Below are 13,823 nucleotides of genomic sequence, written 5' to 3'. Positions count from 1 at the left end.
CGGAGGCCTCGGGGGGCCCCCTTGCGAACTTGTTGTTGGAAACTTTTATTTCTTCGAACTTCAAAAAGATGAGTCGAAACTGCAGCAGCGGGGGCCCCTTTTTAATTCGAAATGACAGAGTCAAAGAGCTGCAGCAAATGTACTTTCTCTTTTCCAAAGTGCAGGGCGCGCTGGCGGAGCTGCGCGACGTCTTCAAGCAAGTCATGCAGCAACAGGGTCCGGAGTTGCTTCTGTCTGCATTTCTTCGTTTGTTTTGTTCTTTTGTTTATTGTTTGTTTTATTCTTTTGTTTCTTTTGTTTTTTATTTGTTTTGTTCTTTTATTTCTTTTGTTTGCGTTGTTTTCGTGCCTGTGAGCCCGGCCGGGCGCGCTCGCCGTCTTCCTGCGAGTCACGCAGCGGCAGGGTCCGAAACTCCTTTATTTGTTCGTTTACTTGTTTATTTTTCCTGTTTATTTGTTTATTTTCTTGTTTATTTGTCTTTTTGTTTATTTGTTTGTTGTGCTTCGTTTTACTTGTCTGTTTCGCGTTGTTCCGACGCCTTTTGAATGGGTCTGGGCGCCCGCGCCGAACTGCACGTTCAAGCAAGGCATGCAGCGACGAAATCTATTTATTTATCCGTTTGTTTGTTCGTTTTACTTATTTATTTTGTTCATTTTATTGTTTTATTTATTTATTTGTTTCATTTGTTTTGTTCTGATGCTTTTTGAATGCGTTTTTGCGCTCGCGCCGAACTCCCAGGGGTGTTTTCAAACGAGCAACACGGTGGTCCGAAGTTCAACTTTCTTCTCCTTTTGATCTTTTATTTATTATTTATTTATTTATTTATTTATTTACTTATCTATTCATTTATTTATTTATTTTGTTGTTTTATTTCTTTTATTCATTTGTTTTGTTTTGACACTTTTTGAGCTGATTCGGATTTGGTGGATTTCGTTTGGAGCGGTGTTCTGAGGTGACTCCTTGAATTGTTTGTTTTCTTCTTTTAATTCTTTTTAATTCATTTTTATTCTTTTTATTTATTTTAATTCCATTTATTTCAGTTTGATTTAATTTATTTCACTTTATTCTATTTTATTCCATCTTATTTCGTCTTTATTTCAGCTTATTTCAGTTTATTTCATTTCGTTTATTTATTCCGTTTCGGTTCACATCATTTTGTTTCAATTCAATTAATTCAATTTCAATTTTAATTTCAATTTCAGTTTTTGGATTTATTTCGTTTTATAATTTGAAAATTGAAAATAATTTATTTCTTTTGTTTTCCTTTTGAGAGCCCACTGCGGACTTTTGCAGAATTGCAAAAGAGCACTTTGTTGAATTTTAATTTTAATTTTAATTTTAATCTAAAATTGAATTCATAATTGAATTCGAAATTGAGTTCAAAGTTGAATTTCAAATTGAATTCAAAAGCTTTGAAATTGAATTTGAATTCAGAAGCTTCGAATTTGAATTTGAAAGTTTGGAAATTGAAATGAACTTGAAATCGAAATTGAAACTGAATTTGAATTTAAAAGTTGAATTTGAATTTAAAGTTTGAATTTGAATTTGAATTTGAATTTGAATTCAAACATTTCGAATTCGAATTTAAAAGTTTTGAATTTGAATTCAAAAGTGTTGAATTTGGAACTTGTGAAATGAAAAATCTTTTTTTCGTTTCTGAACTTCTCAGGAAACGCGTTGCTGGCGGACAGTTCTCTGGCGAAAGACCCAAATGCATTTGTGACTTCTTTTTTGAATTTGAAACAAAAGTTTTCAAAAATAATCAAAGAGGCTTTTGCAGAAGACCCCGAAATGCATGCAGCCATGAAAACAGTTCGTCTTTTCTTTCTCTTTCCACTCTTTTTGTTCTTTCCATTCTTTCGCCTCTCTCTCCCTCTCTAGATGTTTATTTCCGTTTATTTTCTTTTTATATTTCTTTTTGCTCATTCAAAGGCCTTTTATTCACCAGAATTTTGTTCGGCTCTCCAGGTGTATGTACAGCTCATTTTGCTGCTACTTGCAAAGAATGTTCTTCTCTGCTTTTTCTTTCTCCCTTTCTTGCATCAAATTATTATAAATATAAATACAAAGGACTTTATAAGTTTAAATTTAAATTTAAATTTAGATTTGAATCAATTATTTGACAGGAAATATACCAAAATGAACAGATGAAGTGCATGTTTGTAAATGCAAGTGAAAGCCACTTGTTCGAATGAAAACGAATTCGAATTCAAATTTGAAAAGAAATTTATAAATTAAAAATAAAACAAAATAAAATATTTGAATTAAAATGAATTATTGCAATTATTGCGGATTATCACAAACGCGAAATGGACAAATATTTGCAAATCTGAACGCAAAGCAAACGCCATTTTCTTTCTTTTTTTCATTTCCTTCTTTTAATTTATCTAAATTTATTTAAATTTATTTATATTTATTTTAATATAAATCATTTTAATTCCATTTAAATCCCCGTTTGTATCTTGTTCTCCAAATTAATTTCCTCTTTTTCCACTTCGCGCAAAAGCCTTTTTTTGCCGCTTTTCTTCCCTTCTTTCCCCGAAACAACTAAATAAATAACTGGCAACAACTGGGGCTTATTTAGAGAGAAAAAGGGAGTTAAAAAGAGCTAAAAAAGACCCAAAATGCCTTTTTTTTGTCAGGCGTTTGAGGGTTTCTGGGGCGGAGACAGCCGGTCTGCGGGGTACTTGGCGCTGTTTGTGGACGGCTTTATGCGTCGGACTTTTCGAAATTTAAATTCCGACGAAGTTCAAATTTCTTTCCAACACTTTTTGGCTCTTTTTCGTTTTCTCAGAGACAAAGATGTCTTCGCAGCTCACTACAAATCTGTAGGACTTTATTGTCTTTTTATTGATCCCTTTTTTGTTTATTTATTCATTTTATTTATTTATTTGTTTATCTTTTCGTCTTTGCAATTTCCACCAAGTCCAAATTTCTTTCCAACACTTTTTGGCTCTTTTTCGTTTTCTTAGAAGTGTCTTTGCTGCTCATTATAAATCTGTACGACTTTATTTAATTGTTTAATTATTTACTTATTTATTTATTTATTTGTTTATTTTTATTCACTTTTTTTATTTGTTCATTCAATTTATTTATTTTTTTTTCATTCATTTGTTTATTTATTTGTTTGTTTGTTTATTCGTTTATTTGTTTGGTTTTTGTCTGGTTTTTGTTTGGTTTTTATTTATTGCTTTTTGCCTTTTATTTATTGTCTAATTATCTTTTATTTAATTGTCTTTTGTTTATCATTTAATTATCTTTTATTTGTTATTTAACTGGCTTTCATTATTTATTTAGTTGTCTTTTATTTATTGTTTAAATGTTATTTAATTATCTTTTATTTGCTATTATTTATTTTTTTAATTATCTTTTATTCGTTGTTTATTTATTATTTATTTATCTTTTATTTATTTATTATTTAATTGTCTTTTGTTTGGCCTTCGGTGAGTTTTAGTTTCAGTTTGTTTGAATTAAAAACAAAAACAAAATTAAAACCATTTCAAAGTCCATTTCAAATAAAGCTGCATCATTTGCTGCTGCTGCTGCTGCTGCTGCTGCTGCAGCTGCTGGCGAGGCGGCTGCTGCAGAGCCGTTCGGGAAACCTGGACACAGAAAAGCTTTTTGTGGCGAAGCTGAGTGCAGAATGTGGTGAGTTTTAAATCAATTATTTATTTATTTATTTATTTATTTATTTATTTAAAATCAATTTAATTTGATTCATTTAATGCATTTAATTTAGTTTATTTTGTTTAGTTCGTTTTAATTAATGGGTTTTTATTTTTTCCTTTTAATGCGACTTTTGCAAAAGTTGAGTTGGTTTGCAAATTAGTTGCAAACAGAATTCAAATTTCACATATTAATTAATTCAACAAACAATTAATAAATTAGTTAATTAATCAGTTAATTAATTAGTTAATCAACTGAACAGTTAATTCATTAATTAGTTCAACAAACAATTAATTAATTAATTAGTTAATTAATCACTTAATTACTTGATTAACTAATCAATCAATTGAACAATTAATTAATTAATTAATTAACTGTAACATTTTGAAAGTTGTTTAATACTTCGATTGTCCAAATTTTCTGTGCTGCTGCTGCTGCTGCCGCTGCTGCTGCCGCTGCTGTTGCTGCTGCTGCTGCTGCCGCTGCTGCTGCTGCTGCTGCTGCAGGGCAGCAGTACACGAGCAAGCTGGAGTCGATGTTTCGGGATTTGTTTGTTGCAAAACAAATCAAAGAAGCTTACGCGAGACACTGTCTTTATGCCAACAAGTAATTTAATTATTTCATTCTATTTATTTGATTTTAACTTTTTTCATTCAATTTTGTTTGTTTAATTTTATTTAATTTTATTATTTTATTTTTTTAATTGCCTTTCAAACAAGTACTTCTATTTAATTCAATTTCATTGTTTAATTGCTTTTCTAATTTATTGTTTTTAATTTAATTTCAATTCCACTTCTTTAATCAGCTTCCTAGCTAGCCACCCAGCTAGCTAGCTGGCTAGCTAGCTGGCTGGCTAGCTAGCTATCTAGCTATCTAGCTAGCCAGCTGGCTAGCTGGCTATCTAGCCACCTAGCTAGCCAGCTAGCTAGCTAGCTAGCTAGCCAGCTATCTAGCTAGCTAGCTAGCCAGCTATCTAGCTAGCTAGCTAGCTAGATAGCTAGTGAGCTAGCTAGCCAGCTAGCCAGCTAGCTAGCTAGCTAGCTGGCTAGCTAGATAGCGAAGCGCGCCAATGCATCTAAACCACAACAAATGCCGAAGTGCAGCAGCAAAAGAATTTAAAAGTAAATTATTTTATTTTATTTTGTTTTATTTTATTTTTTATTTCATTTCTCAGAACTCCCACCAATCCCCACTGGTACTATGCGAACTTCTTTGGGGTAGACGCACAGCCCACTGCTGCAGCAAGCAGCAGCAGCAGCAGCAGCAGCAGCAGCAGCAGCAGCAACAACAGGTCTGCGGACATTGGCGGCAGCGGCCACGGAATTATAGGGACCGCCGCCGAGGGACCCGCAGCAGCAGCAGCAGCAGCAGCAGCAGCAGCAAGCTCGGGTTACTGCTCGGCGGGCCACCCCTCGGACCTGCAGAGCGCAGCAGCAGGAGCCACCGCAGCAGCAGCAGCAGCAGCAGCAGGCGACCCTCCTGCGGGGTACCACGGGCTGCGGGCGTCAAGTGTCTGTACACCTGAATTTGAATGCACAGTGCTGACGCATGCAACCTGGGCAGCAGCAGCAGAACCTCTGACCAATTTGCTGCTGCTGCCGCCGCTGCTGCGGCCCTGCGTGGATTCTTTTGTCTCCTTTTACCTCAGCAGACACTCCGGCAGGGTCCTCAAGTTCATTCTCGAAGAGGTCTGCTGCTGCTGCTGCTGTGCTGCTGCTGCTGCTGCTGCTGTGCTGCTGCTGTGCTGCTGCTGCTGCTGCGCTGCTGCTGCTGCTGCTGTGCTGCTGCTGCTGCTGCTGTGCTGCTGCTGCTGCTGCTGCTGCTGCTGCTAGCGACAGCAGGTTTCTGTGAAGTTGAGTGGGTGTACGGTGGGGCTGCGGTGTACGTACACCTCAGGGGCGCGCAGTGCTGCGGGGCTGCTTCGCGTTGGGGCCTCACGAAATAAATTGTTCAACTTTGCAAATGTGCATTTTATATTTATTTAATTACAATAACTCTTTGACAGCAAAAGAAACACTTGAAAAGCTCGACGCAGCAGCAGCAGCAGCAGCAGCAGATCCCGCTGCAGCAGCAGCAGCGCCTGCTGCAGTAGCAGAAATCAAACGGCATTTGCTTTCCCTCTGCACCTCCAAGTGCAGGTGAGGCATTTTTGTTTATTTATTATTTAATATTTGTTTATTATTATTTATTTATTTATTTATTTTTATTAATTTTGTTTTATTTTTCGTTTTTGCAGAATTTTGAACCGGCGCCGTAGTGACGGCCAAATGCCCACAAAGGAGCTTCAGGATGAAGACATTTTAGAAGTACTTTTTATTTATTTATTTATTTATTTCATTTATTTATTTATTTATTGTTGTTTATTTATTTATTTATTTATTTATTTGTCACATTTATTTATTTCTTATGATATATTACTTATTGTTTATTTGTTTGTGCATTATTTATTTATTCGTTATCCTACATTTACTGTTTATTCATTTACTCACTATTTATTTATTTTTTATTGATTATTATTAATTAATTAATTAATTAATTCATTTATATATTTGTTTCAATATAGTTATTTCTTCACTTCTCTGTTTGTTTGTTCTGTACACCACCCATTATGAGCTAATAAGTAAATAAAAAATAAATAAAAAATGACCAAACGAACAAACACATAAAAAATAAATAATAAGTGCAAAGAAACAAGTAAAAATAAGTAAATGAATAAATATAAACAAACAAACAAACAAAAATGAATACATAAATGGATAAATAAATAATAAACGATAAATAATAGAAAGTAAATTATTTGTGAAGTGTGCAAGCCTGCTCTGGGGTGTCTGTACAGCTGGCGCACTTGGCGCGTTCGTTTTTTTCGTTTTCGGTTCATTTTTTTGGGTTTTTGTTGGATTTGTTTCGTGTTTTTGGACATTCGAGTTGGTTTTTGGATTTTGGATTCATTTCCGTCTCCAAAATTGTCTTTTTCGGCCTTTTTTAGGTCAATTCCGACTTCCACTCGCCCCACTTTTGCGTCAAAGTTCCTCTTCTTTCTCCCTTTTCCTCCGGCCTCCAACTCGAGCTCCAGGCGGGCCCGGACGTCCCCGCCAGTGTCGAGCTCGACAGAAACCATTTGTAATTATTTATTTATTTTTTATTTGTTTTACTATTTATTTATTTATTTATTCCTTTCTTTCTTTGTTTATTTTGTTTGTTTGGTTGGTTGGTTGGTTTGTTTGGTTTGTTCTTTTGCGCGTTTGCTCCGTTTGTTGTTCTGTTTTTTTTATTCGTTTATGTCTCTTGTTGCGTTTATTCTTTTTTTTCTTTTATTCTTTTAATCCTTTTATTCTTTTATTTCTTTTATCTGTTTTATTCTCTTATTTGTTTTATTCTTTATTTAATTTATTCTTTTATTTCTTTTATTTGTTTTACTCTTTTATTTAATTTATTCTTTTGTTTCCTTTATTGTTTCTTTTATTCTTTTATTTCCTTTATTCTTTTGTTTCTTTTATTCTTTTGCTTTTTTTCCTTTTATTCTTTCATTCCTTCTATTTGTTTTATTCTTTCATTTCTTTCATTCCTTTGTTGTTTTTATTCTTTTATTCCTTTCATTCTTTTATTTCCTTTATTTGTTTTATTCTTTTATTTGTTTTATTTTTTTAATTTACTCTTTAAAACCCAAAGCGCGGTGGGCGACAAAAATAATTATTATTTGAACTAATAGAATTATATAAATAAAAGTAATAATCATTTGAATTAATATAATTATATTTATAAATGAAGTTATATATATATATATGTGTGTGTATATATGTATATATATATATGCACATTAACTATTTGAATTAAAACAATTAAGGCTATGAGTTGCAATTATATGTATATATTTATAAAACAATAATAATAATAATGATTATTATTATTATTATTATTATTATTATTATTATTATTATTATTATTATTATTATATTTATTTCAGGGTAGAAGCAGCAATAGTGAGGGCCCTGAAGAGCAAGCAGCAAATGCTGCATGCGGATTTGGTGGCTGAGGTGTCTGTACACCTCGCGCCCCGCTTCGCGCCCTCCGCCGCTCTCATTAAAAACAGAATTGAAGCTTTAATAGAAAGAGAATACATCCAAAGAGGGCCCAAAGACATGTAAGTTCAATTAAATTAATTATTTCTTTATTATCTATGTATTTATTTATTTATTTTGGCCTTTTATTTTTGAATCCGCTGTTTTCCCGTGCGGCTGCTGCAGGCGGATGTACACCTACGTGGCGTAGAGCCCGCAGGACGCTGGGACGCGCTGCTGCAAGGGTTTAGGGTTTAGGGTTTAGGGTTTGGGGTTTAGGGTTTAAGGTTTAGGGTTTGGGGTTTGGGCTGGGCGTCGGGAACGTGTCATTACGATGTGTTCATTCGGGTGTCACTACACCCCAACTCTGGGCGGGGAGGAGACGAAGCAGCAGCAGCTGCAGCAGCAGCAGCAGCAACAGCAGCAGCAGCGGTCTCCTTCGGGTCACGTTGCCCTTCGCGTTTGTGTTTTCTTTGAGTTGAATGGAAAGTTTGAGTTGGGATTAGTTGAGTGTTTGTTGAAAAGTGGAATTAAAAAAGAAATAAAATAGAAAATAAATAAATGAATTAATAAACAAATCCAGTTAGTTATTTGCTTCGCAGCAGCAGTTGGAGTGGTTCTTTGCTTCTTCGAGTGTATCGACACCTTTCTAATCGGGGTTCTAAATGCTGGGGTGTACGTACACCAGAACTGCATGCATGCGCGTATACTGGATTTGCGGTGTACGTACACCCGTGGCCTCTGCGTGCATGCAGCCGATGTTTTTGTGTTTATATTTGCATGTATTTATATATATTCATATATATTTATATATATTTATGTATATTTATATACATTTGTGTATATTTATATATATATTTATATGTTTGTGCATATATATATGTATTTATATGTTCTTATATGTCTTTTGCACAATTTCACACTTTACACTTTCTTCCAATTTGCACATTTGTTTCTTTTCCGCATTTTGCATTTAATTTGCTTTCTTTTCTGGAATTAATTAAAAGACAAAAGAAAAACAAATCCGAGAAAGTCGCAAATAGAATAGAATTCCGTTTATTGAAGTGCTTTTCTGCAAAGCAGCCGCAGTCTGGGGTGTACGTACACCGCGCCGCAGGGGCCTGCACAGCCACAAAGCTCAAATTTGATTTACATTTATTTATATTTATTTTCCAAAGCCTCCATCTGCATTTATAAACAAAAACACTATGAAAATTAAATGCATGCATGCGAATTTTCCCTCTGCATTTAGAAAACGCGAAACACTCGGAAATTGAAATGCATGCATGCAGGTGGATGTACACCTGAGCCCCCAGCGCGCCAGTTCACACGCATGCGAATTAAAAGAATATAATTCCGATTTATTCGAATAATTATGATTTACTATTTTAAATTCGCATTTATAATTTCAACTCTTGTGATTCTAAGGACAATTGCAAGTAGAATTGAGGTGTATCTACACTTCGGGGCCCCAGAGGCATGCAGCACTTCGCCTTGCCCTTTTCTTGTGGAGTTTCTTCTTGTCTTTTTCTCCTGTTTTCTTTTATTCTTTTTCTTTTATTCTTTTCCTTTTGTTCTCTTTCTTTTATTCGTCTGTTTTATGCTTTTTATTCTTCTTTTATTTTTTATCGATCTTTTTGCTTTTCGCCAGCTGCTGCGTGCGACGGGGCGCTTCTAGTTAGCTATTTGAGCTCGGGAAATAAAAAAAGATTTCTGAAACTTCAAATGCATTAAAACGCATGCATGCGCGCCTCCAGGTGTACGTATACCTCGCCTGCGCGTACACTGGAGCATGTTTGTGGATATTTAAAAGCCCCGTTTCGGAGTTGGAAGCGAAAATAAGTGGCAAATAAGTGTTCATTTCCTTCACATTGCCTTTAAGTGCAAAAAGAATAAATAATAAACAAAAGTGAAAAGCACAAAGTAAATGTTTTTAAAACACTTTTGTGCTTTTAAAGAAGTGGTTGGAAGCAGCAAGTGCACTGGGCGTGGACTGCATGCAGCAGGTGTCTGTACAGCGCAAACGCGGGCCCCACAAGACTCTGCGGTGTATATACACCTCGAGTGCTGCATGCGCATGCAAAGTGCCTTTCTGTCTTCTTTAGTTTTGTGGCTTCGCCCTGACTCCTGGTGTATGTACACCCGGCCCCTTTTTGCAACAGCAAACGCTGCTGCTGCTGCTGCTGCTGCTGGGGCCACTCCCTCCTTCCTTCCATAAGGAAGCAGCAACAACAAAGCTAGCACTGCGGTCTTTTGCTGCTCATTTGCTGCCCAGGATGGCCCTCGATTACGGCTTAGGGTTTAGGGCTAGGGTTTAGGGTTTAGGGTTAGGGTTTGAGAGTGAGAGGAGAGAGAAATGCATTTGTTAGCTAGAGAGAAGTTCTACATTTTCAGAATTCTCTTTGCTGCAGCTGCTGCAGCTGACTCAAACCAAACCAGAGAAAGATGAAATAAATAAACAAATTGAATATTTATGTTTTAGTTTGTCTTTGTGTCTCCGTTTTGCTGCTGCTGGCAGCGGAGGCAAATGGCCCATCTTTGCTGCAGTCTGCAGTTTGTGCTGCAGTGTAGATACAGGAAAGTGGCGAAGTCGCCAGAAAACATGAAAAAGAGAAAATGAAGAAAAGTTGAAAGGAAGAAATCGGGGTTTAGGGTTTATTGCGAGGATTGGGGGCTAAAAGGGTTTAGGGTTTAGGAGAACTCAAGCAGCAGTGTTGGCAATTTGACGAGATTTCAAAAAATTCAAAAGGGATAAAAATGATGAAAATAGAGGCTGTGGACTTTGGGGAATGTTGGCGGTGGACTTACCGCGGGGAGCGGGAGTACTTTTTTTCTCTGAAGCTGCGAAACTGGAAGCGACAAGATAATATTTGAAATTAAAGAATAAATAAAACAAATTGCAGAAGTTTATTTGATTTAAATTCAAAGTTTCACTGGGTTTCCGTCGAGTGGCGAGAAGTGACTGATCGGCTGGCGCAGGTGTACGTACACCTGAGAAACCCGGAGTCAAGGCCAGCTCTGTGGCCGTTTCACGAAACGCCATTTATATTTATTTGCAAATTTTGTTGAGGAAACTGTTGAAATGAGTTTTAAGAGAAGTCTAAAGGGGAAAAGTGGAGAATGAACAGGTGCAGAAGGAGGACCCGGTGGCGGTCAATCCTGCACAGCCGTTCGCGGCTGTGGAAGCTGCAAATGGATCAAAGGGCTGCTCTGATGCAGAGAAAGCTGAAGTTTTGAGTTTGGTTTATTTTTGTTTATTTATTTTCAAAATAAATAATTCAAAATTCGAAAACGAAACCGCAGAAGAAGCCGCTCGCCGGACAGCCGCTGGACTTGCGGGCGCGGCGAGTGGACCGTTGCAACTTGAGCTGATCTTCCGGATTTTCCCGCGCTTTGCGGATTTTTAAAACAATTAAGCAAATTTAAAATGCAAAAAAATGCAATTGCACTATTAAAATGGACAAAAGAAGCCCCTTAGTCTTCGAAAAGGGGAAGTCCGCAGCAGGGCCTTCCGCGGCGGGCGCAGCGGCTGAAGCTGCTGCTGCTGCTGCCCGTCTGCTGCTGCTGCTGCGCGGAAAAGCTGCAGCAGCGCGTCTTGGTCCCTTTTATTATGTTTAAAAGGTCATTTTTTGTTTTCTCTGTGGCTTCTTTTTGCTTCATTTGGCTGAAATTGCGGAAAAGGAGGAGCTTCCTCGAGCCCGCAGCAGCTGCAGCAGCAAAGCGGCTCGACTGCAGCAGCACATGCACTGAAGTTCAGGCAAACAAAGCAGCTCCTTTCCCGGGCTTTCTTGACTTTCTTTCGCGGGCTTTTCTTGCAATCTGCAGGGCAAACAGGACCCAATCCGCCCTGCTGCTGCTGCTGCTGCTGCGCACAGCTTGCTGCAGACCCTGCGAGTCCTGGGAACCCTCAGCAGCAGCAGCAGCGCAGGCAGCTGCATGCGCTGCAGATGGAGGTGCCGGCCTACGCGGGCAAGGGGGCCCCCGGGGGGCCCCCCGAAGGTTTCGCGGCTGCAGCAGCAGCAGCAGCAGCAGCACGCAGCAGCAAAGATCAGGTGGGGGGAAAAGTCCCCCAGTACTTTTCTCTCCGCGGCAGCAACGCCTTGAGGGGCGGCCGCAGGACTTACAATGCCATGTGCCTCAACGACAACTGGTGAGGGTTTAGGGTTTAGGGTTTAGGGTTTAGGGTCTAGACTTTAGGGTTTGGGATTCCCCGGGTGTAGGGTCCCCAGGGCTGAGACATGGGGTTCAGAGGGCGCAGGCGAGGGCCCAGGGTTTAGGGTTTAGGGTTTAGGGTTTGGGGTGTGTGCAGGTACGAAGACCGTTTGAACCCGGAGTTGGCTCCGCAGCTGCAGCAGTTTGCTGCAGCAGAGCAGCAGCAGCAGCAGCGGGGGCCCTTCGGGCCGTGGGCCTCGGAGTACACTGTGGCCTATTCGCGGGGAAATTGGAAACTGCAAAACTTCAAACTCACCGACTCCAACATCCTTGCCTTCGACCAATCTTCGCCGCAGGACTGGACCTCGTGCTACCGAATCGACTACCGGTGAGACAGCTCCCCTGCTGCTGCTGCTGCTGCTGCTGCTGGCGGTGTTGGTGATGCAGATCGGCGAGGTGCAGCGTGCAGCAGTAGCAGCAGCAGCAGCTGGCTGCTGCGGCAGCGGCGTGGTGTCGAAGGCAGCACCGAGGTGCAGCGCGCAGCAGCAGCTGCAGGTGCTGCAGCAGCTGCTTCCGTGCCTCGCCAGTTTGCTGCTCTCGTGTCTGCTGCTGCAGAGCTAGAGCTTCCGCGCGTCCCAAACCCTAACAAACCCTAAACCCTAGAAACCCCAGAAACCCTAATCCAGGCGGCGGCGGCTCGGTGTCGGTTTTCTTGTTTTTTGTTTTTTTGAATTCAGCAATCGGCAGCAAGAAGAAGTGATGGCTCGCATGCAGGAATTGGAAGAAGAGAAAAGAAAACGCGAAATGGCAGAAATGAGGGCTCGGGCGGCGGCGGAGGCGCGGGTTCCTGTGTGGCCGTTGACTCCAGGTGCGTGTACACCCCAACTCTCGAGGTGGAAAGCGAGAGGAAATTGCAGGAAAATGCAAAATAGATTTCAAAAATGAATTTAATTCAATTTTATCTCTTCAAATATGCATGCAAATGCCTTTTTCGTTCGCTTTCCCGAAAATTCATGTCTTGCAAGTTTCAAGAGTAGTGGGTGGAAAGCGCAGGAAAGCGGCAGCAAAACGCAAAATTAGGAAACAATTTGAATTTAGTTGGACTTGAAATGTTCAAATGTTTCATTTTTCTGAATTTGAATTTAGTTGGACTTGAAATGTTGGAATGTATCGTTCTTCCGAATTTGAATATATTTCGACTCGAAATGTTCAAGTGTTTCATTTTTCTGAATTTGAATTTATTTTGACTCGAAATGTTCAAATGTTTCGTTTGTCTGAATTTGAATTTAGTTCGATTTGAAGCATTCAAATGTTTCATTTTCCTCATTTTTTTCGAAGTTCATTTTTTCGTTTTTCGCCTTTTTGCAGAAGCTGCTGCACGCCTGGCGGCCTCTCGCCAACACGCGGAAGAAGAAGCTGCGGCCTCTCACCGCTCCCAGCATTCTGCTGCTTCTGGCGGAGCTGCAGCAGCAGCAGCAGCAGCAGCAGCAAAGGGCCAGCAGCAGCGCAGCGGAGCCAAAGCGCCCGCGGGGGAAGAGAGAGGGCCCCCCAGACTTGCATGCAGCAGCAGCAAACAGGACTTCGACGAGCTGCAGCTAATTAAAAAGGAAGAAATTGAAAATCCCGAAGAAGAACTCGAAAGGAAAATGACAGAACTTGAAATTAATCCCCACGACAGGAAACCCGCGGGCAAGCCCTCTCAGGCCCAGGGCGTGCGCTTCGCAGGCCGCTACTACTAGCTGCAGGAGCTGCTGCAGCAGCAGCAGCAGCTGCTGCTGCTGCAGTGGGGACTGAAGCAGCAGCTGCTGGCGCAGGTGTGCAGTAGTTGCAGCAGCAGTTGCGTGTGCTCCAGCTGCTGCAGTCGAGGCGTTTTGAGCTATATCTTTTGCTGTTGCTGCTGCAGGCGTTGCAGCAGCAGCATTTGCTGCTGTGTGCGCAGCCAGCAGC

General features: G+C 39.6%; 2 protein-coding genes across 2 annotated transcripts; both read left to right on the top strand.

The window, feature by feature from the left end:
- Positions 1–68: 68 nt before the first annotated feature.
- Positions 69–7,935, top strand: ETH_00015050 (cullin 3, putative; the record flags this gene model as incomplete). The annotated part of the gene is made up of 11 exons (XM_013379325.1): positions 69–216; positions 1,670–1,812; positions 2,643–2,828; positions 3,564–3,648; positions 4,173–4,272; positions 4,841–5,354; positions 5,563–5,804; positions 5,903–5,972; positions 6,653–6,786; positions 7,631–7,807; positions 7,911–7,935. The coding sequence occupies 11 exons, from the start codon at positions 69–71 to the stop codon at positions 7,933–7,935; spliced, it is 1,824 nt and encodes a 607-aa protein (XP_013234779.1).
- A 3,736-nt stretch (positions 7,936–11,671) lies between these two features.
- Positions 11,672–13,615, top strand: ETH_00015045 (uncharacterized protein; the record flags this gene model as incomplete). Its single annotated transcript, XM_013379324.1, has 4 exons — positions 11,672–11,874; positions 12,034–12,264; positions 12,614–12,744; positions 13,245–13,615. 4 exons carry the CDS (start codon positions 11,672–11,674, stop codon positions 13,613–13,615), a joined length of 936 nt encoding a protein of 311 aa, XP_013234778.1.
- Between the last annotated feature and the right edge of the window lie 208 nt (positions 13,616–13,823).

Source organism: Eimeria tenella, genomic scaffold (genome assembly GCF_000499545.2).
Source record: "Eimeria tenella Houghton genomic scaffold, Eth_scaff213, whole genome shotgun sequence".
Taxonomy (NCBI): Eukaryota; Apicomplexa; class Conoidasida; order Eucoccidiorida; family Eimeriidae; genus Eimeria; species Eimeria tenella.
The sequence above is the reverse complement of the archived record's forward strand: the minus strand, read 5'-3'. Positions and strand labels throughout refer to the sequence as shown.